Raw genomic sequence first — 21,208 nt, 5'->3', positions numbered from 1 at the left:
CTTGACTTTTGATATTATAAAGGGAAGCTTTATAAAAGAAAAAATTTAAAAAATTTAAATTTTGTGTTTACGTAACAAAAGGTTTATTACACAGCAAAAAATAAAAATCGCTGAAGTTGGAAACTTTGATATTAAGGGTAAAGTTTTGGAAATTTTTCCTTTAAATTTGAAACTTAATTTTTTGAAATTATATGTATATGTACAATGTTTTATTTTTATCTGCTTTCCAGGATTACGAATGCAATGAAATGCCAACAGTCGGTTTTGATGGTGGCATCTAATTTGCACAGGTAATTTGTGGACCTCAATGGTCATGGGTATTTGAGGTCCCCAAATTTCCTGTCCAAATTGGATGCCTTTCCAGCCACTGAGGGGGGCAAGCCATCTTCAACTTGGTGCCGGTCCCAAGCCCAGGTAAATGGGGAGGGTTGGCAACAGGAAAGTCATCGGCCATGAAAAATTAGCCAAAACCAATATGGCTAGTGGAAATTGTGAGATTAGAATTAATGCTAGGGCATATATATGATGAAGTGTGGGACAGAGGTAGATGGAGAACGCTTGCCAGAAATATCGACCCCACAGAGTTGGAAGAGATGCAGACAAAGAAGAAGAAGGAGAAGAAGAAGTCATGGGTATCTTCTATCATCGATGAATGACAGCACCAACAAGGCCTACAAACTTTTCTTTCAACAAAGAGGCTTCCAATAATGGTCACGAGCGAAGCGAAATGCCACTGCATATTGCTTTATTTATCACGCTTTTATTAGATTCCGGTGCTTTCGTAATCTACAGTGATCAAACTATTTATACCATAAAGTGGATGTATGAAATGAGTGGTACTTATTGTAGATCCTACGGAAAATTCATTTGTTAAATCATTGCAAGAACCTGTGAAGCATTTAACTGGTAGATCGGTGCATACCAAGGATTTTATTGATAATCAGATGTTTCAGAATTTGCGTGGCTTATATTTTCCTATTTTCAAAAGCTGCTTTGATTTTGATAGATCATTAAGAAAAAAAATAAAGGGGTGTGGATTGAGTTTGTAATTTGAAGATTTCATTGTTGAACAAGATTATAAAGAATTCTATTAATGAGAAATTATCAATACTGTGAAGTTTTAGTTTTGATAGCAGATGTCATAAATACTTTTCCATATTTGATTCATTTTCCGTGATTCAGAGGAAGCTGGAATGATTTTGTCCTTAGATAAATTAATTTTAAGAGCTTTTAGGAGCTCCCGTATTTACGAATTGGTTAAAGTAAAGGGGAAGCACTATTGTAATGTAACCAAACACAAATATTTTGTTAAAACCTGTGGCTAAGAGTTAAAAAATTTGCGAATGATAGCGTCAATGATAGGTGTCTCCATAGACACGAGCGTTGGTAGTCTGTTTCAAGTGAAAAAATTTGTCAAGGGCTTCTTAGAGAGGTTAATGTACATGGACAATTTTCTCTCCATTTCTTTGGTATTATCTAGGGTCAACCGGCACGGTGCGCTGTAATGCAATTTAATGTTTTATTATGTTTATACAGGTACAGAATGCGGAATGAAGTAAGGACCAGAATTTTTTCGCGTTGCGAAGTATAGCGAAAAATAATTGTCCTAACGACATGCAAGCAGATCTTAGTGTCTTATTACTCGTTCAGTGGGTTATGTAGGCAGTGGCCAATGAGTTTTCAGTGTGGGGTAAAACTTAATCGATGTTTGAAGAGGTATTTACTAAGTGGTCACTTAATAGCGAACGCTAGCCCGAGCAAGTCAAATTTATTATTATAATTATCATTATTAATTATCTAGGGTCAACCGGCAAGGTGCGCTGTAATGCAATTTAATGTTTTATTATGTGTATTCATGTAGAGAATGCGGAGTGAAGTGAGGACTACTTTGGCAACTAGTGTGTGGTATAAAAACTGACAGAAGACAGTTTAGAACCGCTGGATCCAAACTGAATCAATTTGCTACATAGGAACGACAGTTCATCTTTAAAGAATATGCTCATTTTATTTCATCGACTGATAATTTGTATTTCTTTAAAACTTTGGAAAATAAGATCCTTGCTAGAGTATGACAACACCTGTGGAGCAGATTGTCATCTCCCTACCACGAATATACTACTCTGATGTTGATGTGAGTACAGTATACTATTCATTACAATGGGAAACATATTTACACTTAAAGATTTCACTTCTATGGCAATAATGAAATATCCAAATCTTAAATATCAAATTTATTATAATATCAGAATTTTATAATCTAATAATCATTATCACGGATAACCCGGCTTTAATTACATAGTTTTTACTCTTAACCCGTAGAATCTGGAACACTGACCACCATATCTCTAAATATAAGATCAAATTATAATTTCATAATAATTTCTCCAATATTTGGGAATTAGGAAGATAAGAAAAATTTCATTATATAAAGCAAATAGACCTGAAACTTTCAAAAGGGGGGAAAAACTGCAGCTTTGACCATTGTCCTAAAGATTTACATACTTTGCAAAATATCTACTATGCATTTTTTGCCAAATAGTGGTGTGCTCCTATCCCTCCAGTAAGACCCTTTCCTAGTCTCTCTGGCGTCGCTTACTCTATATTTTGTGGTACTTGTTATATATGTTAATAACTGATTGAATTGATATGTTGGATTCTTGTTATAATTCTTGACATTTCATGATAGTTGTATTTAGTCAGGGTGTATAAAGACTTTATAGCCTTTAGCCTTTTTATCTATCTTGCAAGGAGGTAAAGCCTATCAATTCTGCCTTTGGAAAACTTTTTTCATTATTCTTACAGTTTAAAGAAGCCCTCAGAGCAGGTTCATCAAGTTGGATAAATGGGCTAGAGGCTATAAACTCCCTTATACACCCTGACGAAATACAACAATATCATGAAATATTAATAAGGAATTATAACAAGAATCCAACATATCAATTCTTTCAGTTATTGATAAATATAACAGGTTACACAAAAAGTAGAGTAACCGACGCCAGAGAGACTAGGAAAGGGGCTTACTGGAGGGATAGGAGCAGGGTTTAGACCAGTGGTTCCCAACCTGTGGTACGCGTACCACTAGTGGTACACGAGGGCCTTCCAGGTGGTACGCGAACACTTTCAGGGTCATGAACGATTTTTAGTTATATTTTACTTCACAAAGATGTGTACTGCCTAACACAAGATAATCTGGCAACGATTTGCAACTGTTGCCACACGCCACCCATTGGTCCCAGCGGCCCACCGTTAAATTAGGTCCTCCACTAACTCTCGTAGTTGCCTACGATCGCCAGCTACTTCAACTAAAACTCTGTCAACTCGTTTTTAACCGAATTTAAATGTGAAGAATCATGTCACCAAGCAAATCTGGCAGTTTTTCGGAGGTTAGTGGAGGACCTAATTCACACAGTACACTTACCTAATGCGCTAATATGTAGTATTAGTTGCATTTTATCGACAAGAAATAACAACATTTGTGGCTGACGGCGAGAATCCAGTTGCTTGATAAGCAAGTGCATTATTCTCTGGATGACGGCGATGAGCGTCAGCCAGTGACGTCATGGTCACTGAAAGCTGATTGGTGGAGAGACGAGTCCGGGCGAGGAGAGCATTGCAAGACGGGGCAGTTAGGAAGGGCACTCAGCAGTACAAGTACGTTGACTTTCCCTCCCTTACTTCACACTTCCCTCCCTTCTTCCCTCCACACCACCCTTACTTTACTATACCTTACTACTTATACTTTACATATACTTAATTTATTTCTTGATTGGTTAATCTTTTTTTTTCTTTACTTATCCACAGGATTTGACATGCCGAAGAGAAAATATGACCCGGCATACATAAAGTATGGTTTCATTGCAATCGAACATGGAGGAGAAGCTCTTCCTCAGTGTGTGGTCTGTATGAAGTCCCTTTCCAATGCGGCCATGAAACCCAGCCTGCTCAAACGTCATCTTGAGACTAATCATGCGGACAAGAAGGACCGAGATCAGAGCTACTTCCAGCGACTTGGCGAGAACGTGAAGCGGCAGCGCATGGACAAGACTGGCCAGATCTACCAGAAGGGAGCAGGAATTGTGAAAGCATCCTATGAAGTCTCTCTCCTGGTGGCTAAAAACATGAAAGCGCATACCATTGCAGAGTCTCTCATCATGCCAGCGGCAAAGATCTTGGTCAGCCACGTGATTGGAGAGGAGGCGGTGGCAAAGTTGGAGAGTGTTTTCGTCTCTAACAACACTGTACAACGCCGTATTGAGATGTCGGTCTACATTGCTGACCAAGTGGTTGAGGGAGTGAAATCCTCAAAGTATGGGTTTGCCATTCAACTCAACGAATCGATGGACATCACCAACTGCTCTCAACTACTTGTCTACGTCCGCTTCACGCAGAGTAATGCTGCGAAGACTGAGTTACTGCTGAGCCAGGATCTGTCTAGTACAACAACAGGAAAGGATATTTTCAACGTTTTGGACAATTTCTTCAAGCAGAATGAACTGGACTGGGGAAAGTTGGTCGGATGCACGACAGATGGGGCTCCATCGATGCTCGGTCGAAAGTCAGGTTTTCAAGCTCATGTGAAAGCTGTAGCACCAAACGCCACTGCTGTCCACTGTTTCATACACAGATTCGCCCTCTGTGCTAAGGTGCTCCCTCCGAAGTTGTTGTCATGCTTGAACCGAGTTATCAGAATCGTTAATTTCGTCAAAACATCCGCCCTGAATACTCTACTGTTCAAGCTCCTCTGTGAAGATTTTGGCTCTGACCACATCTGTCTCCTCTACCACACAGAGGTGCGCTGGCTCTCCCGGGGTAATACGATGAGGCGTCTCTTTGAACTGAGAGATGTACTCCTTGTATCCTTCAAGGAGAAGGAACACGATTTTCAGAATGATCTGGAGGACGAGGAGTTTATCTCAAGGTTGGCCTACCTGTCAGACATTTTTGGAGCCCTCAACCACTTAAACTTGTGGTTCCAAGGGCCCGACTGCACTGTCACAGAGTTCATCTCGAAGCTGGAAGCGTTTGTCCGGAAGCTGGATCTGTGGATGAAGTACGTGGAGAGCAAACGCTACGGAATGTTCGAACTCCTGACGACCCTTGAGAGGGAGCCCACTGATGAATTTGCCTAAGAAATCGTCCATCACCTCTCACTGCTCAAGACTGAATTGAAGCATTACTTCCCGGACGTGACATGTTTTGCCTACGTCGCCAATCCGTTCTCCGTTGATCCAGCCGATCTGCCTGTTGGGACCGGGGAACAAGAGGAACTCATAGATATCCAGGCTGATAAGACAGCAAAGACGAAGCACAAAGAATGCTCTCCTTTAAACTTCTGGGGAAGCATGGCCTCCTCGTACCCGACGCTAGCCCGTCACGCTGTTCCCCAGCTACTGATTTTCCCCTCGACGTGGGAGTGCGAGCAGGGGTTCTCAGCCTTCATGGCCATCAAGTCGAAGAGCCGGAACCGTCTTGCTGCGCCCGGGCATGATTTCCGATGTGCTGTGAGCAAAGTCATGCCCCGCATTGACCAGCTGGTGGAGAGGAGAAGCAGCAGATACGGCCCTCGCATTGAGTTGTTGTTTTCTTAGTTAATTTGCGTGTTCTATTTTTACAACTATAGAAATAAAGTGATATCTGATCGAATTTAGTTTCTCTGGAACCAGGTGGTACGCGGCGACTGTACGGGACCTCCAAGTGGTAATCGATCACAAAAAGGTTGGGAATCACTGGTCTAGACAGACAAGAGGGAGGGAAGGAGAGGGGAGGGACGGGGAGTGAGGGTATTAGAATTGCTTCACCTACTTTGCCTGATTCACTTGGCTTTAGCTTTATTATACAAGAGTAAAAGCCTTAATTAACGAATTTGCCAATGCATTAAAGTATCAAAAATTAGGGGGAGGTCTATGGAGAGCTGTGTCAAAGTACCATTCTGATCAAGTAAGTAGTATGGGAGACATTAAAGAAAAACTCACTTTTTTTCTTTTTTTTTAACCAGAAATGCATAGTAGTCGTAAACAAAATAATAGCCAGTTGTCAATTATAAAATTCAACATAGAAAAAAGTCAGCAATAATGCTGTAAATTGTTTTCTTGGTTGCTTCTTCCAACTGTAGAATCTTCCAAGTAGTATTGTGGCATATAGGTCTAAAGGTGCGTCCACACGGTCGAACAGTGTCCGTCGAACAAAATTGTTACCAGTTACCATTATGAAAGAAGCGTCAATGACGTCAATAACGAGCAACGGTGTGCCGAACAGTGACTTGTGTCCGTGGAGTCCGAGCTTCAGACACTCCGCAGGCAGAGCGGCACTATGGACGGAGTTCTACTTGTTTACCGGTTTAACTTTTAACTTTTTACAAGACTAGGTATCACCTTCCATGTAAACATGACTAGTTGTAATCCAGTTACGGAGGAAAGCTGACTTTGAGATATAAGAGAGGCTCAGTTGCTAATCGAACATTACTGACAGAACCCATGCTTATAAACCATCAAAGCAAATGTTTACAAAGACAGAAATAAACGTGTAGCAGCAATAAATAAAATAACATCAAAACTTCCGAGAAGTGGAATGTCTGTAACTGGTTTACAAGTCGATGGCCCATTATGGGTTCCATATTCTTTTCATTACAAGGAAAGGCTACGCACATTACAAGGAAAAGCTACGCAAATTTGAGAAATAAAAAAAAAAAAAGTCTGATGGTGGTGCAGAAGACATTTGCGCAACCAAATTATGGCGTTTCCATATACGCGTATAGCATAACAGAATCTCTTTCAGAAATAGACACCGAAGTCTCATTTACCCGAAGAAGTATTTGATCGTGAGGAAAATACACAATTCTCTCTCTCTCTCTCTCTCTCTCTCTCTCTCTCTCTCTCTCTCTCTCTCTCTCTCTCTCTCTCTCTCTCTCTACGAGAACAGCGGAAACAAATTTTGAACATTTTATCTTTATCACTGAAACAATTTTGATTTGGGTAACAACACAGAATCCGAAATATGACCAGTCCCAAACAGTTATTTCTTGGAATAATATACTACACATTGCACGTTAATAACAATAAACATCCTCAGTTCACTGAAAGGTTAATTTCAATTAGTCATATGTGATTTTATAATGCCTCCAAACGTGCTCCTGAAAAATGCTTTCTCTCATACATGTATCCTGCTTAGTTATAAAAGGTTTTAAGGTCCCCGATAAAATGTATAAAGCGTTTGGGCCCATCAGTATAGTTTTTATAGTCTGATTCATAATCGATTTGAGTTTCCTTTACAATGGATGAATGGCTTCTCTTTTCCCTTAGTCTTTGCAACTAGTCCTTCCATGTGCCATTCCATTGTTCTCAAAAGATCAGGAATAACCATGAGGAATAATTTAATTTATTAGATTGTGCTTCTATTTTATGGTGTACTTTGGTTATGATGCTCTGTACTTCAAGCTGATAACTACTGCTTGATTCTCGAGTACAGATTGTAACATGACATAGGTAACAGAGATGCCAGTGGACATCAGCTTTGGACATTTCTTCCGGTCTTTGTCTGGTAAAAGGAGTAGAAATCCTGGTAGTAAACTTCGTCTGGTACTATTGCTTGTTACCATATCAATTTCCTCATTTCAACGCTTATGACGTCTTTCTCTTTTAATATAGACATGGTAACAGTGTTTGTCCGACAGACACTGTTCGACCGTGTGGACGCACCTTTAGAAATAGCCTGCTGGTAACTTTTGCCGTCTGAAAACACCTCTCTCAGCCTCCAACTACGATTTGAGCCAGCCATATTGGAAAGTTTCCTTTGCTGGGTGTTTAAGTTGAGATATAATAATCAGTCAATCATTTCCTGAAATTAATTCTTGGTTTTCAACAATTTAAAAAAAAAAAAAAATTATCATTAGGGGTTTGGTATAGCAAGACGAAGTCAAGAAGTGACAATTGTTTGGCCTGCTTCCTTAACACAGACTTAGTAGAAGTTCAAGTTTAGCTCATCAATCAAGATAGGTTATTTAGAAACTTATATTGTTACAGCTGGTTTTAATATAACAACCAAGAAAACCTTTAAAATACGCTATAACAACAGCCCTGGTAAAAATCTTTAGGTTCATGTAAATTTAATAGAAGAAAATAAAAGTAACATCAAATAAAAAACTTAACTGTTGTTTATTAGATTTCTCTGGTAAAGGAAAGGCACAATAAAAACGGTGACACACCAGCAAAGAATATATTCTTAAAAGTTGAATAAGATTATTCTTGGATATAAACCAAATTACTTCTTCAATAGACTAGATTATAGCCTTCCAAGAGAAACGGTAATCAGAAACCCAATTCCTGAGATCAAGGTAAACTGGACCTAGAACTTAGACTAGCTTCTTATAAGCCTTCAAAACAGACCCTAGATATGGTGATTTGACTCCATTAATATTCTTTCTATTAGGGTAAAACGATCAGTAAACATACAAAATTACTTCTTACATTAAATAGACATAAATTCAAATAATCCTATAGCAGCTATTAAAATAGCTGCAGAACTTAAATATTTCCAACTCTAACTAGTTTGCTATTATCCCTGACCAGGATGTACTACATGGTTGAATTTGTAGTCTAAACCATCTACTAAAAGATGTTATATACACCTCATTTCGGGTGGCTATAATGTTTAGTTATGCCTTTTCTATTTTGTATTTTTAGCACATACAGTAAGCAATCAGAACTTGCTTTCTTTTTCAACCTTTTACAAACATGACCATATGTCTGTCATCCTTTTTTATTTGGTAAATACCATATTGATAAGAACTCAAAACTTTTTTAAATTTACAAAGATTTGCTTAACATGCTAGCAGTCTGAACTGCTTATGTCGACAAAGAAGACACTGATTAAAGTCTGTAGTTGTAACTGTTAAAACACTAAAACATTACATATCAAAGTGACGAATCTATGTTGTAAGCAACAACAACAATTGACTTTCAAGAGTATTATGAACCAGCCTACCGTTCTAGAAACATCAAATAATTCAGTGTGTGATCTTTAACCACCTTGTTATTGGAGATCCGCAATTCATAAAAAATTTTTGTCCTTTTCTGTGCGTTTCTTTTGGATCCTCTACCTACATTATTTTATTTTTCGCTGTATACTCTAGAAAAAAAAAAAAAGCCTCGCCAGACAAGTCTTCCTCCACTAATTTCTTAATATTTTTTTCAAATCTGTTTCGATTTAACAGGAAAATAATCTAAATTGTCAAAATCCCACATCTCTCTCGTTTCTTGAACTGAGAATCCTAGGTAGGCAAATCAAAAACTGGATTTAAAGACGAAGGACGTTCAGAAAATTTAGCTATAAGCTAAAGAGGCTCTATTTTTTTATTAATTAATTTTAAAAAGCTTAACGAATATGAAGTATCCTAATCAGCCACTTAAATTCTGTTTGTTAGAAATGATCAATTATGGTAGCAAATAAAAAAAAAAATTTATTTTATATGAATGATGTCTTTGCAGATTTATGCATGAAAATCACAATAACATTGACTCTAAACACGGTGTTTTCGGTTTAGATTAATCCATCTATTAAAGGTCTCAATAGTTGCCGGTCAAGTTATAAAAAGGAAAACTAACCAAGAAACAGTTTACCTTCACCTTTAGCCTGTAGATCATTGTTGCAAAACGGTTATCTAGAGATGATCACTATCTTAGCATAAATGGTAATACAAAAAATACTATTATACATAACCCTTTCATGGGGTTTTTGTGAAAGAAACACGAAAGATTAGCCTGCAACTCAACATAAAAGTAGATTGTGTCAAGAATGAACTATTGACACTTGAAAAAATAAACATACGAATAAATTCAAATATGAGAATTCATATACTAAACAATGATATTTTCACAACTAATACTCACGTCGTTGAATTAGAGGTCTTCAAATGTATGTTAAGAATCTAATAATCCTGATTTTGAGGAAGTTTTGTCGTTGCTTAATAGGTCGAGACTTTTAAACAATAATGATATGCTTAGAACTTTAATCATTGATTATCAAATCCTCTGCGGACTTGCAGCCTTAAACGATAAAAAAGTAGCACTGTACCACCTGTGCCTTAGACGATGACCTCAGGCCTCTGCCCCAGAGATAACAGGTAATAACGTAATTTTGGAACACGTTAGATTTTGCCTTTTTTTGAAAAACGAAACACTGCCTTTACCGTGCATGATAAAGCGAAGATATACACTCAATGATGATGAGTTTTTTCATTTTCTACGCCTATTGACAAGTCTAAATATTCTAACATTGATAGACGTCGTCCTGGATTTCAGGAATTTTGAATTACGCTTACTGTACATACCCAGGTATTTCACCATTAGTGACACATTCAGATTTCCCACAGTTATAGGTTACAACAATTTAGAGTCTTAGGTTGCATGCTCTTGGCCATTTCTTTTAATTAAAGCTTTCAGACGAATGGAAACAAAATTCTTTTACGGAAATTGTAATTCTACCTGAACAAACAATCAAATCTAAAAGAATAGAAAAAATTTCCCTCCTGAGTAGATATTTTGATAGAACTTCAAGGTCTGAAAGCATTAAGAGCTACACCCAGGGACATATAAATAGCATCAAGATAAATTATCTGATGAAAATAAACTTAAGGAGTTTGACATATGTCATATTACCAATGAGCTCTGATATTGCAATTTACCTCAGTTTTACTGATGCACTGCCATTATACAGCTAATGTGATTTTTATACGATAATTCTATGCAACATAAAACCGATAGTACAAATTTATATACTAAAAACAAATGCATGTGGAAGGTGAATGAAAAAAAAAAATTATGAAACGTCTATAGAAATAAATGTCAGAGGCTCCTCAATAGGTATAGAAAAATATTTAATATTTCAACCGAATATATTCAAAATTATTAAAAAGTTGGGAGAGAAAAATTTATTCATAATAATAAAACGCTGGCAGGCAAACGCAGATTTAGTCTTAATGAGAAATTAAATTGCTGTTAGATGGATAATATGAAAATCATGACACTAACAAAAGAGAGAAAAATATTGATTAACGAAAATGAAGACCATCTCAAGGCAAAAGTAAACTGGATACTTACCAGAATGTAAAAATATCAAGGTAACCACTTATGATGCAGTAGACAGAGGAATGCAAATTGATCCAGGAAGTTTTATCATTAGACATGAGAGAGAGAGAGAGAGAGAGAGAGAGAGAGAGAGAGAGAGAGAGAGAGAGAGAGAGAGAGAGAGAGAGAGAGAGAGAAATGCATGCCATGTCAATAAATTATTACCTGTCACCCAACGTGTCATTGCATCTCCGACTCTCCGCCGAGGAGACCAAAATCGAGGCAGCGGCCATCCCAGTCCTCTAAATTTCGAAGAAAATCATTTCGTTTTTTCGTGGTTTTCACATTTTGCCGTCGCGAATACTACTTCATTTTTTTTCTGGTTCACCTTCCAAGACCAATTTTTCATATAAATTACCTAAGTCTGAAGAATAAAGACAGACTTATAGCACAGGTAAATCTTTGTATATATACTTCTTCTTTGTGCATAAACAGTGTTGTGTAGAGTAATAAAACATGAAAGTCATCCATATATATATATATATATATATATATATATATATATATATATATATACATATATATATACACACATACAGTATATATATATATATATATATATATATATATATATATATTTCTATATATATATATACATATATATATATATATATATATATATATATATATATGTATATATGTATATATATATATATATATATATCTGTATGTATATATATGTGTGTATGTATATATGTATGTATGTATGTATGCATATACTATATATATATATATATATATGTGTGTGTGTGTGTGTGTGTGTGTGCTTGTGAATGTGTGTGCTTGTGTATGTGTGAGTGTGCGTCTTGGTGTTGATATGAGAGAGTAACTTTTCTGTTGTAAACAAACGTACATCTAAATATTCCTCACTATTTTCTATTACAATATATAGTTTTTTATTCCAATAGGCAGAATAGTACAAGACTAATATTAAAGTGAAAGTAATGCTGGGGTTATAAAACCAAGGTTGGTGTTGTGAGGGTTATCAAATTTAATCTCAAAAAGATTGTCTAATTCGTTTAAATAAAACCAAATATATTTTAGTATAATGAATTCTAAGATAATAAAGTCGGTGCTAAAACACCCTATCTTTCTTTCGCTGTCTCTCTCAAATAAACAATCAAACAAACAAAACATTAAAAGCTGTGTTTCCTCTTGTCCTTTATGCGCTAAACCTTGGCACAGCACATGAAAGTGCTATTTCATTATCAACTCCTAAATCAACGCCCAGTTACACTTGCACATATCGAGACATTTGCCCTTTCCATCTTTTATTTAGCAACTATATATAGAAAATTACTCTCGCACAAATACGTATTCCAAATATGTCCTATTCATAAATCTTATGGTTCTCTACCTCCTCCTACACAGAGGACGTTTGAATAGGTTTCTAACGACAGGAAACACAAAAACTGAAAATTTTCAGCAAAGTTATATTCTTCGTTATTTCCACGGGACGGTCATGTGACCGAATGCATCTTAATGTGCATGTGTCTCCGGCCATTTATGTCCAACAAAAATAGACGCGACTAGCCATTTAGTTATTTGTCCACTTGAAAGAATTCGAGAAAGAAGGTTGAATTACGACATTATTTAAGCGCTTTCCATTACTGTACAGTATGTTCAAAACTATGAACAGAGAATACTAGAATAGAGCGGATAATGTATATCTTAAAGCCTTCACAATATCTGATTTATTGTATGTTCCACTCACTAGATAAATTATTAACGGTAATATTGAATCAATCATATCATATGATATTATGTAAGATCTCTTATATTCTTCTTATAGATGGTTTATATCATCTTCTGAAATTATTAGCTTTAACAATACCTACTCATATTTCTATGCTTAACGAGAAGCTTCTGTGCAGCTGGTCATGAACAGAACTCATTATCCCAAACCTCGTTATATTGTATGTTAGAAGTTATCATTAGTCCTATGCATACTTTAACAATACATCAATTATATACCTTAGTGCAAGGTGCAAAGAAAATCATTAATCTTCTTTTTTCAATGTTGATTATGTGTGACAAAGAAATGCTTCATCATTGCAGTCACTATGTATAAACAACGTTATATAACTTACTCATGTTGGTCATTAATACTTTCCTGTAATTAAGTAACTCATATTTCCTTGATTTTAGTTTACAAGATGATTAATGAGCAAATTCCCTTCTCATGTTGAATGATCATATTACCGGTCATCAGTAACCTGGCCCTTTATCAAAGTCTATGTTGGTACGTCATATTATCACTCTAAGTTAGAATACAATAATTTCACTTTTATTTGTATATGAAACAGTTTATTACTAAAAATTAATTCAGCAATAATACCAATAAGCTGTAGGCGAAACATTAATCACCCTATCTTCTTTCCATACATTCTTCAATATTTATTTTTTTCAGATGATACGGATTAGTGTTGTAAATATCACAAACACTCCCTGACATCGAATTTAAGACAACGTTGTACCTTCAAGTTTCGCCATAAAGATTTATATGTATGCTTCATCAACTTTCGTTTTAAAAAAAGATACATATTTTTACACCGATTATGCAATGTAATGGAAAACAATATTGTTAATAGAACAAAATAGGACATACCGGTACAATTGTAAATTTTACAAAAATAATGTCAGCCCCATGTGAAGAGTAAGCCTACCATTTTTAATAAGTCACAACCACTAACACACACACTCTCTCTCTCTCTCTCTCTCTCTCTCTCTCTCTCTCTCTCTCTCTCTCTCTCTCTCTCTCTCTGAAATGAATACTTTACATTTTGATTAGATAATCTGAGAATTTCCTGATCTTAACCGACATACAAATGAAAACCAAAACGTGTAGGCATAAAAGCTGACTTTGAGCTCAGCTCGCATAAAATTAAATATCCACGTGGCACGTACAAAAGACAACTTTAGAACAGCGACAAATAATAGCGATGAACAGAAACTCTTTCACTTGGAAAAACAATCAAAATCTACATCGTCTAGAAATTTTGAAAAAAAACCTAATATGAGTTACAATATAGAAGTCTCCAAACAAAAATTAGTTTAAAATAACTATTTCCAGAAAGACTGCAGAAAACAGATGTAAACCCCATTTCTGGCGAATCGTTAACAGTATTTCTTATAAACTATTTAGTATATATATTTATGATATAAATAGGTAACAAACTTGGATTAAAAAAAAAGGAGTTCTACTCCTCTATAAAGGATTAAACTTGTGCGAAAACTAAATGAAGAGATATTAGTCATAATAATGCGGAAATCAATAATTATAAGTACAGGCATATCATCTAAATTCAAGAAAAACTGAGAGACAATGCAAGTAACCTTATTCTACATGTTTTAATGAAAATAATTTCAGAGACAATATACAAGTGGTTAACTACTGCACTGTAATTGTTCACTGGCTATTTTCCTCTTGGGTAAGGGTTGAAGAGACTATTTACCTGTGGTAATTAGCTCTTCTAGGAGGACACTCAAATATCGAACCATTGCTCTTTATGTTTGGGTAGCGCCATAGCCTCTGTACTATGGTCTTCTACTGTCCTTGAGTAGAGTTTTCTTGCTTGATGGTACACTCGGGTACACTAATCTATTTTATTTCTCTCCCTCTTTTTTTTTAAGTCATTATGGTTTATATATGAACAAATCATTCTAATGTTGTTATTGTTTTGTAAACATAATATATTATCGGTTAATCACTTCTTTTGTAGTTTATTTATTCCCTTATTTCCTTTCCTCATTGAGCTATTTTCCCTGTTGGAGCCCTTGGGCATTTAGCATCGTGCTTTTCCAACATAGGTTGTAGTTTAGCAAGTAATGATGATGAAAATAAATATGAGTGTATGCCTGTGTGTAATATATATATATATATATATATATATATATATATATATATATATATATATATACATATATATATATATATATATATATATATATATATATATATATATATATATATATATATATATAAATCGTGCGTAATAATACATTTTATTTGTGGTCCCATACATTTCACAGCCTAATTTTCTCATCAAAGTAAATGAAATGCTGTGCGAGAATAATAATAAATGTAGAAAATTTAGTATTTGCTCATATTTTTTTTTCTTTATTAGCCAAGCCTAGAAATTTTTCTCCAAAAAAAATCATTCATATCTCGTAAATTGGTGTTGACATATCAGATGTGGCAGGATACTGACACTTAAAGGAAGAAGGCTGTAATTATGATGATCGTGAGGAAGAGGGAGAGGAAGAGGACGATGAGGGCTGATAAAAAAGATGAATCTCGAGATAAAAGGAAATTGAAATAATCAGTTGTGAAAGAGAAAGTGATGATGGTGACAAATATTACAAGGTTGATGAGGAATTGAAGGCATTTCACAACACATTGATTGGGATGATTTTGAGATAAGATGGAGGAGGAGGAGGAAGAGGAGGAAACCGATTGGAGACGAGGTCACCTCTGCATGATCAATTTATTCGAAGTCTCTCGTATTTTTGCGCTAAGCTTCGACGGGGGAATGATCATAATAATTTGGCAAGGACGTAAATGACATGAATTTGTGCGTGTGTGAAAGGGTGTGATTACCCAAGGAGGGTAATGATAGGGAGGCATGGACGCCACGCCGGCCCCTGTGACAGCCGGGGACCTGCCCCGCCGTCGAGGTGTATGTGCCACCTACTCCTCCTCCTCCTCCTCCTCCTTGCCATTCCTCCGCCTCCTCGCCCTTCTGCTAAATTATGCAGGAGAAAAACTGGCGCTGGTCATGATGAGGATGATGAAGCCAGACACCCAATACCCTAAATGCCTACTTGGTTCTGCTTGTCAACCCCATTCCTTCTTTGCCACTACCCCTCCCACAAACTGCTGTCAGAGCTGGGGACTCTTGCAATGCACAAAGGCCCACATCACCGTCTCTTGCTCTCCATGGGTCTTCGGAATTAGGCAACATTTCAGGGCCAACCTTTTCGTGTCATGTCGAACCATCCTGCCTCTGATCATGTCCTTTGAAATAATACCCACTGCCAACTTGTCAACCTTTGTTATAAGATGAACTTTGTCAGTAATGAATTTTTTACATTTATTTCAACAATTGATCTATTTTTAATGTTCTCGAGTTAAGAAGCCAGTTTTTATACCAGTTCTCCTTCAGTTCAATGTCCTAGTCATACATAGTTTCCAGTAAAAAAAGGATAGTGTTTATTAGTACTCTTATATAATGACGTTTTTCCTTTGCATTAGACAGAAATGGTTAGTAATCTCCATCTTTAGGGCTCTTATTCTATGCCAACACTACACTATACTGGTCTCCCTAACCCTAAACTTTAATATTTTCCCATTCTATTACGGCTAAAAACACCATATTCCTATAAGGCGAGGCAGTCTAATACGGGTACCATATCAAAGTAAAAGAGTATCTTCTACTTTCCTGCATGTTTCTATAAACCTACAATTTCGGCTTCGGGAAAAAGCCACTAAAATCGAATAAACACATCATCAGAGGTTACTCTTTTCATAATTCATGTTCCCAACAAATACAGCAACCAACCATTTCATAAAAAAAAAAAGCAATGTTACATTTTAAAATTAGTCATTGTTTCTCATTTACCATGACATCCGCTGGTTCTTCTTTTGGAGTATCAAATCTTTGCTCTAACACCACTGAAACTGTTACCTGGTATCTACAAAAATACCACATATATCTGCCAATACTGGGTTGAATAATTCTAGAGCACTAAAGTAGCCACCGTTTCCCATAAAAATCCAACAGTAATAATGTTAATGAGAAATTTTACATGAGGCAACCAGATAAAAACATGTATGGAATATAGTCACATGGACTTTCAATGCAACCGACTCATTTACATAGTCTAAAATTACAATATACATTGTCTTTGATGATAGTACCACGACAATTTTCTCAAATTACTTCATGCGTTCATGCAACTGCTTGGAACCGCATCGTATCCTAAGTGAGAATTATTAAGGGGTTGCATATATTCAAGAATTGGTCTGTGCGTCCTAATTCAAGGTTTGGTAGATTGACATCATCCTTCGAAAAACAGATGGCCAGTAAGATGATTTTAAGTCAACGGCGAGTTTCGTCTTTCGGAGCTATAACGGTAAATAGGAAAGTTCCTTTAAATAAGAATTTTAAAAGAAATTAATCCCATTGTGTACTTTCTATGTTATTGCGAAATGTGATCTAAGATCTTGCCCTTTTAATTGACATCCTCCAAATCATGACATTAAACATCTTATTCACTCCAGGAAAACAAAATACATAGAGAACATCATCAAATAGCATTCGTGAACCACATGAAACTCAAAAATGCTGCAAGTGTGCAATCCAAAAAGTACTTTCTATGATATGGATTGAGTTTACCATCACAGGACTATTTTTCCTGTTGAAGCCCTTTGGTTTAGAGCACCCTACTTTTCCAACTAGGTTTATAACTTAGCTAATAATAATAATAATAATAATAATAATAATAATAATAATAATAATAATAATAATAATAATAATAAAATGCAAATTTTAAGGTAAGATTAAAACTACCCGGTTAATTATGCATTAGGAGACTAAGCAATTTGAGAAAACGTATATTTTGCGTAGAGCTGATTATATTGTAATCATTCGTCCGTTTTAGACACTCACTACCTAACTTTTAGCAAAATATTTGTGACTCGTCTCACCCATTGTAAAGTTACTTTCTAATTTTTTTTTTTTTTTTGTTACGTAAAACCATATAAGATTATATTGCTTCGTCAGAACATATGAAACTTAGGAAATATGCTCACACACACGCACACGCACACACACACACACACACATATATATATATATATATATATATATATATATATATATATATATATATATATATATATATATGTGTGTGTGTGTGTGTGTGTATGTGTGTGTGTGTGTGTGTGTATGTATAGATAGATTTATATACATACATTATATATTTTCTTATATGTTTAGCAGGAGTAAATACGCACAATTAAAAACGAGTATTAACAAAAACATAAATGATCGAAATATGATAAACTAGCATCCAGAACACACAGATAACACAAAGGTTATTATCTTTTATTACATAATTAAACGAATGATATTTGAGGTTATTATCAGGTCAATGATAAGATATCAATATTTCTAAAATACTTATATAAAAAAAGGGCAACAGAAATGAAACATTAGGAGGCCTATGGGATTTGAATGATTCTTGACACATGATGTCAAATGTCCCTCAGTAATACCTAGGAAAAATCGTTTAATTTAATATCATGAATAATATACTTTAATACAGGAAAGGTTATACAACAAGCTATTCAACTCATTACAAACTGCAATATAATGCAGGCAGCGAGCTTGAGTTTAGATTCCAATTTAAACATTTCTAATTAAAAAAAAAATACGAAAAAAAAACTGTTATAAGTGATACTTTTGTGATACATAACATCAGAATCCATAATTTATTATTCTTTTGTGAGAATGTTAATAGCAAGTATAACTCAATGATCGAGTATTGAAGGATTAAAATGATAATGTGAAATAAAAGAGAAAAAAGCAAAGCGAATGCGAATAAATCCTCTCGAAAATGAAAGCTAAAAAAATTCCGAGCATGGATGGTGATGGATAAGAAATAGCGCACTAACCGTACAAAAAATAAAATAAAATAAAAGCATTACTTGACCCTTTACCCAACACTTATGTTCTTTAGATCTAAATACAAGGTCAATGCGTCTATCCGAAGATAATGCAAGAAAGTTAAGTTATACATCTAAATACAACTATTAGAGCCCTATGTTTTTTTCTTTAATCTTAATTAATTTGCTTTTTTTTTTATTCCTGTTTCTACTGCAATTTTATTAAAACCTCAACATTTATTTATAGAGAACCTACCATTTATTTCTTTAATACTGAGCGACCAATATTTCTTCAACTTCATCGAAATTATATTTTAAAATTAACAAAATTTACGTTCTACGAACACACTATGAATTTGTTTCATGCTCCCCCTACTGCAGTTATTCAAAATTATTTTTTATGAATGGTTGAGGCTGTGTTTTCCTACTGTAATAAGATAATAAAGAAACCAAAATCCTTATGTTAAAATCTCTTTTAAAGATATTATGTAATTCTTTCAAAATAGGGCTAGGATTTCTAAAAACACATTAATTGAGAAAAGAGAAATACCTAGACTTGCTTCAAACTAACTTCGTCAGCAGAAGTATCGAAATTATTTTCATGAATATTAATTTAAACTTCAACATTTATCAAAATTTGTCTGAAGTTATCAGGACTCATTTATATTGAATTATGATATGTTTACTATCATATGCAGCAATAATAAAAAAAAATCTAATTTAGAACTTTCGATATACGTTACAAGAATAAAATTCAATGCGATTACAGTATTGCTATTAACAGCTAAGAGTAATAGAAGTATATTACGTGCTCTGATTATTCGAAAATTCACTATGTGTAGCACCAAAGAGTCCTAAATATGCTGGGTTTTCCTGCAAATATAAACTTGTTTTAAATAAGAATATGCTGAATCCCTCATCAGACTAAGAGGAGTAAAGAGAAGAAAAGTCCACTTTTGTTCTTTTCTTGTCGACTAACCCGAAAAATTGGGAGAAGTGCCTCAGTAGATAGATAGATCCTTAAAAGGCTATACATTTCAGTAAATAATAAGCTGATATTATCAAAGTCATAGTAATCAGAAGTTACAATGCTCTACGGAAGACAATTTCAAAGAATGTGATGAAAATCAGGTAAGAAAATCTGATAAATTTCGAAATGAAAGTCTTATGTGGTCAGACTTTCTTGTTGCTGCAAATAATAACCACTTGACATATGATGCATTTGTTTGTACCTGAGCACATTTAGTAGAAATTCACTTTATAATTTCTTATTTGACTATTATGACTATGTATGTCCCTAAGGCTTATATAATAAAGGATAATGATGTCGATAACGAAAATCATGCAAGTTTTTCATGCTTTGTACGTGATGATTTTTGACAATCCTATGCAATAATAGATTGATAAAATTATCCAATGTTCAATACAAACTGTTATTGCTAATCCGGCTTCAAATTGTATTATATAAGAATGAGGAACGAAATGTGTACTGTTGTAGTTTCAAAAAAAAAAAAAAAAAAAAAAGAATATTTTTTAAATGAAAAACGAGCATATTTATCAAATGATTCTTAAGGTTTTTCGCTAAGATCTAAACAATCATGCTTTAGGCTTTCAAAACTGCGTGACGGTACTTCTACAGGTTAACAGCTTGCCCTAATGATTTATAGCTAAATATCAGAAACTTTCATATTTGATCATTCTAGTAAGAATAATGATATTCGCTTTCAATACACAAATTTTCCCCATTTATGTTCAGTATAAAACTCTTAATTTAACAGATTTCAACATAATATTCATCAAAATTGTCAAGGGAGGTAAGTGCAGATTATTAACCTGACTCGTGGATCAACTTACTGTATACATTCGAAAGTAAAAAAAAAAAAACAACAGATAGACAAGAGTACATTAACCATTAAGTTAGAATACAGTACGCATTCATACAAAGAAATGTTAAATCATCAGCCCTCCAAAGATTCATCGTGCATTAACAGTTAAATTAACTTATTTTGAATAATTATTAATGGAATTCATTCATGTCAGAAAAGCTAATATCAAAACCACGCACTGCTAAGTGACCTAATTTGTAACCCTGTTTATATGTTCTCAAACGGAACTTGGCGATTAAAATTGCAATTAATGTACTCAAAACGTTGGCATAAAGTTGAACATTCAAAGCAAAAAATGTATACGCGTTCCATACACATTTAATGCAAAGATGCTCTGCTTACTTTGCTGAATTACTAGCGCCTACAACACACATTACCTATTTTACTTATAAACCAAAAAAAAAGGGGTATGGTCTCTTGAGAGTATGACTTGAATGAGGGTTGTACACTCTCTCTCTCTCTCTCTCTCTCTCTCTCTCTCTCTCTCTCTCTCTCTCTCTCTCTCTCTCTCTCTCTCTCTCTATATATATATA

The 21,208-nt window shown here is 34.9% G+C and overlaps 1 protein-coding gene across 1 annotated transcript; it reads left to right on the top strand.

Annotated features, from left to right (window-relative positions):
* The first annotated feature begins 1,458 nt into the window (after window positions 1-1,458).
* Window positions 1,459-5,148, top strand: LOC137655026 (zinc finger BED domain-containing protein 5-like). The gene is made up of 2 exons (XM_068388926.1): window positions 1,459-2,131; window positions 3,802-5,148. Exon 2 carries the CDS (start codon window positions 3,810-3,812, stop codon window positions 5,127-5,129), a length of 1,320 nt encoding a protein of 439 aa, XP_068245027.1. The 5' UTR covers window positions 1,459-2,131; window positions 3,802-3,809; the 3' UTR covers window positions 5,130-5,148.
* The last annotated feature ends 16,060 nt before the right edge of the window (window positions 5,149-21,208 follow it).

This window comes from Palaemon carinicauda, chromosome 16 (genome assembly GCF_036898095.1).
Source record: "Palaemon carinicauda isolate YSFRI2023 chromosome 16, ASM3689809v2, whole genome shotgun sequence".
NCBI classification, from domain to species: domain Eukaryota; kingdom Metazoa; phylum Arthropoda; class Malacostraca; order Decapoda; family Palaemonidae; genus Palaemon; species Palaemon carinicauda.
The sequence above is the reverse complement of the archived record's forward strand: the minus strand, read 5'-3'. Positions and strand labels throughout refer to the sequence as shown.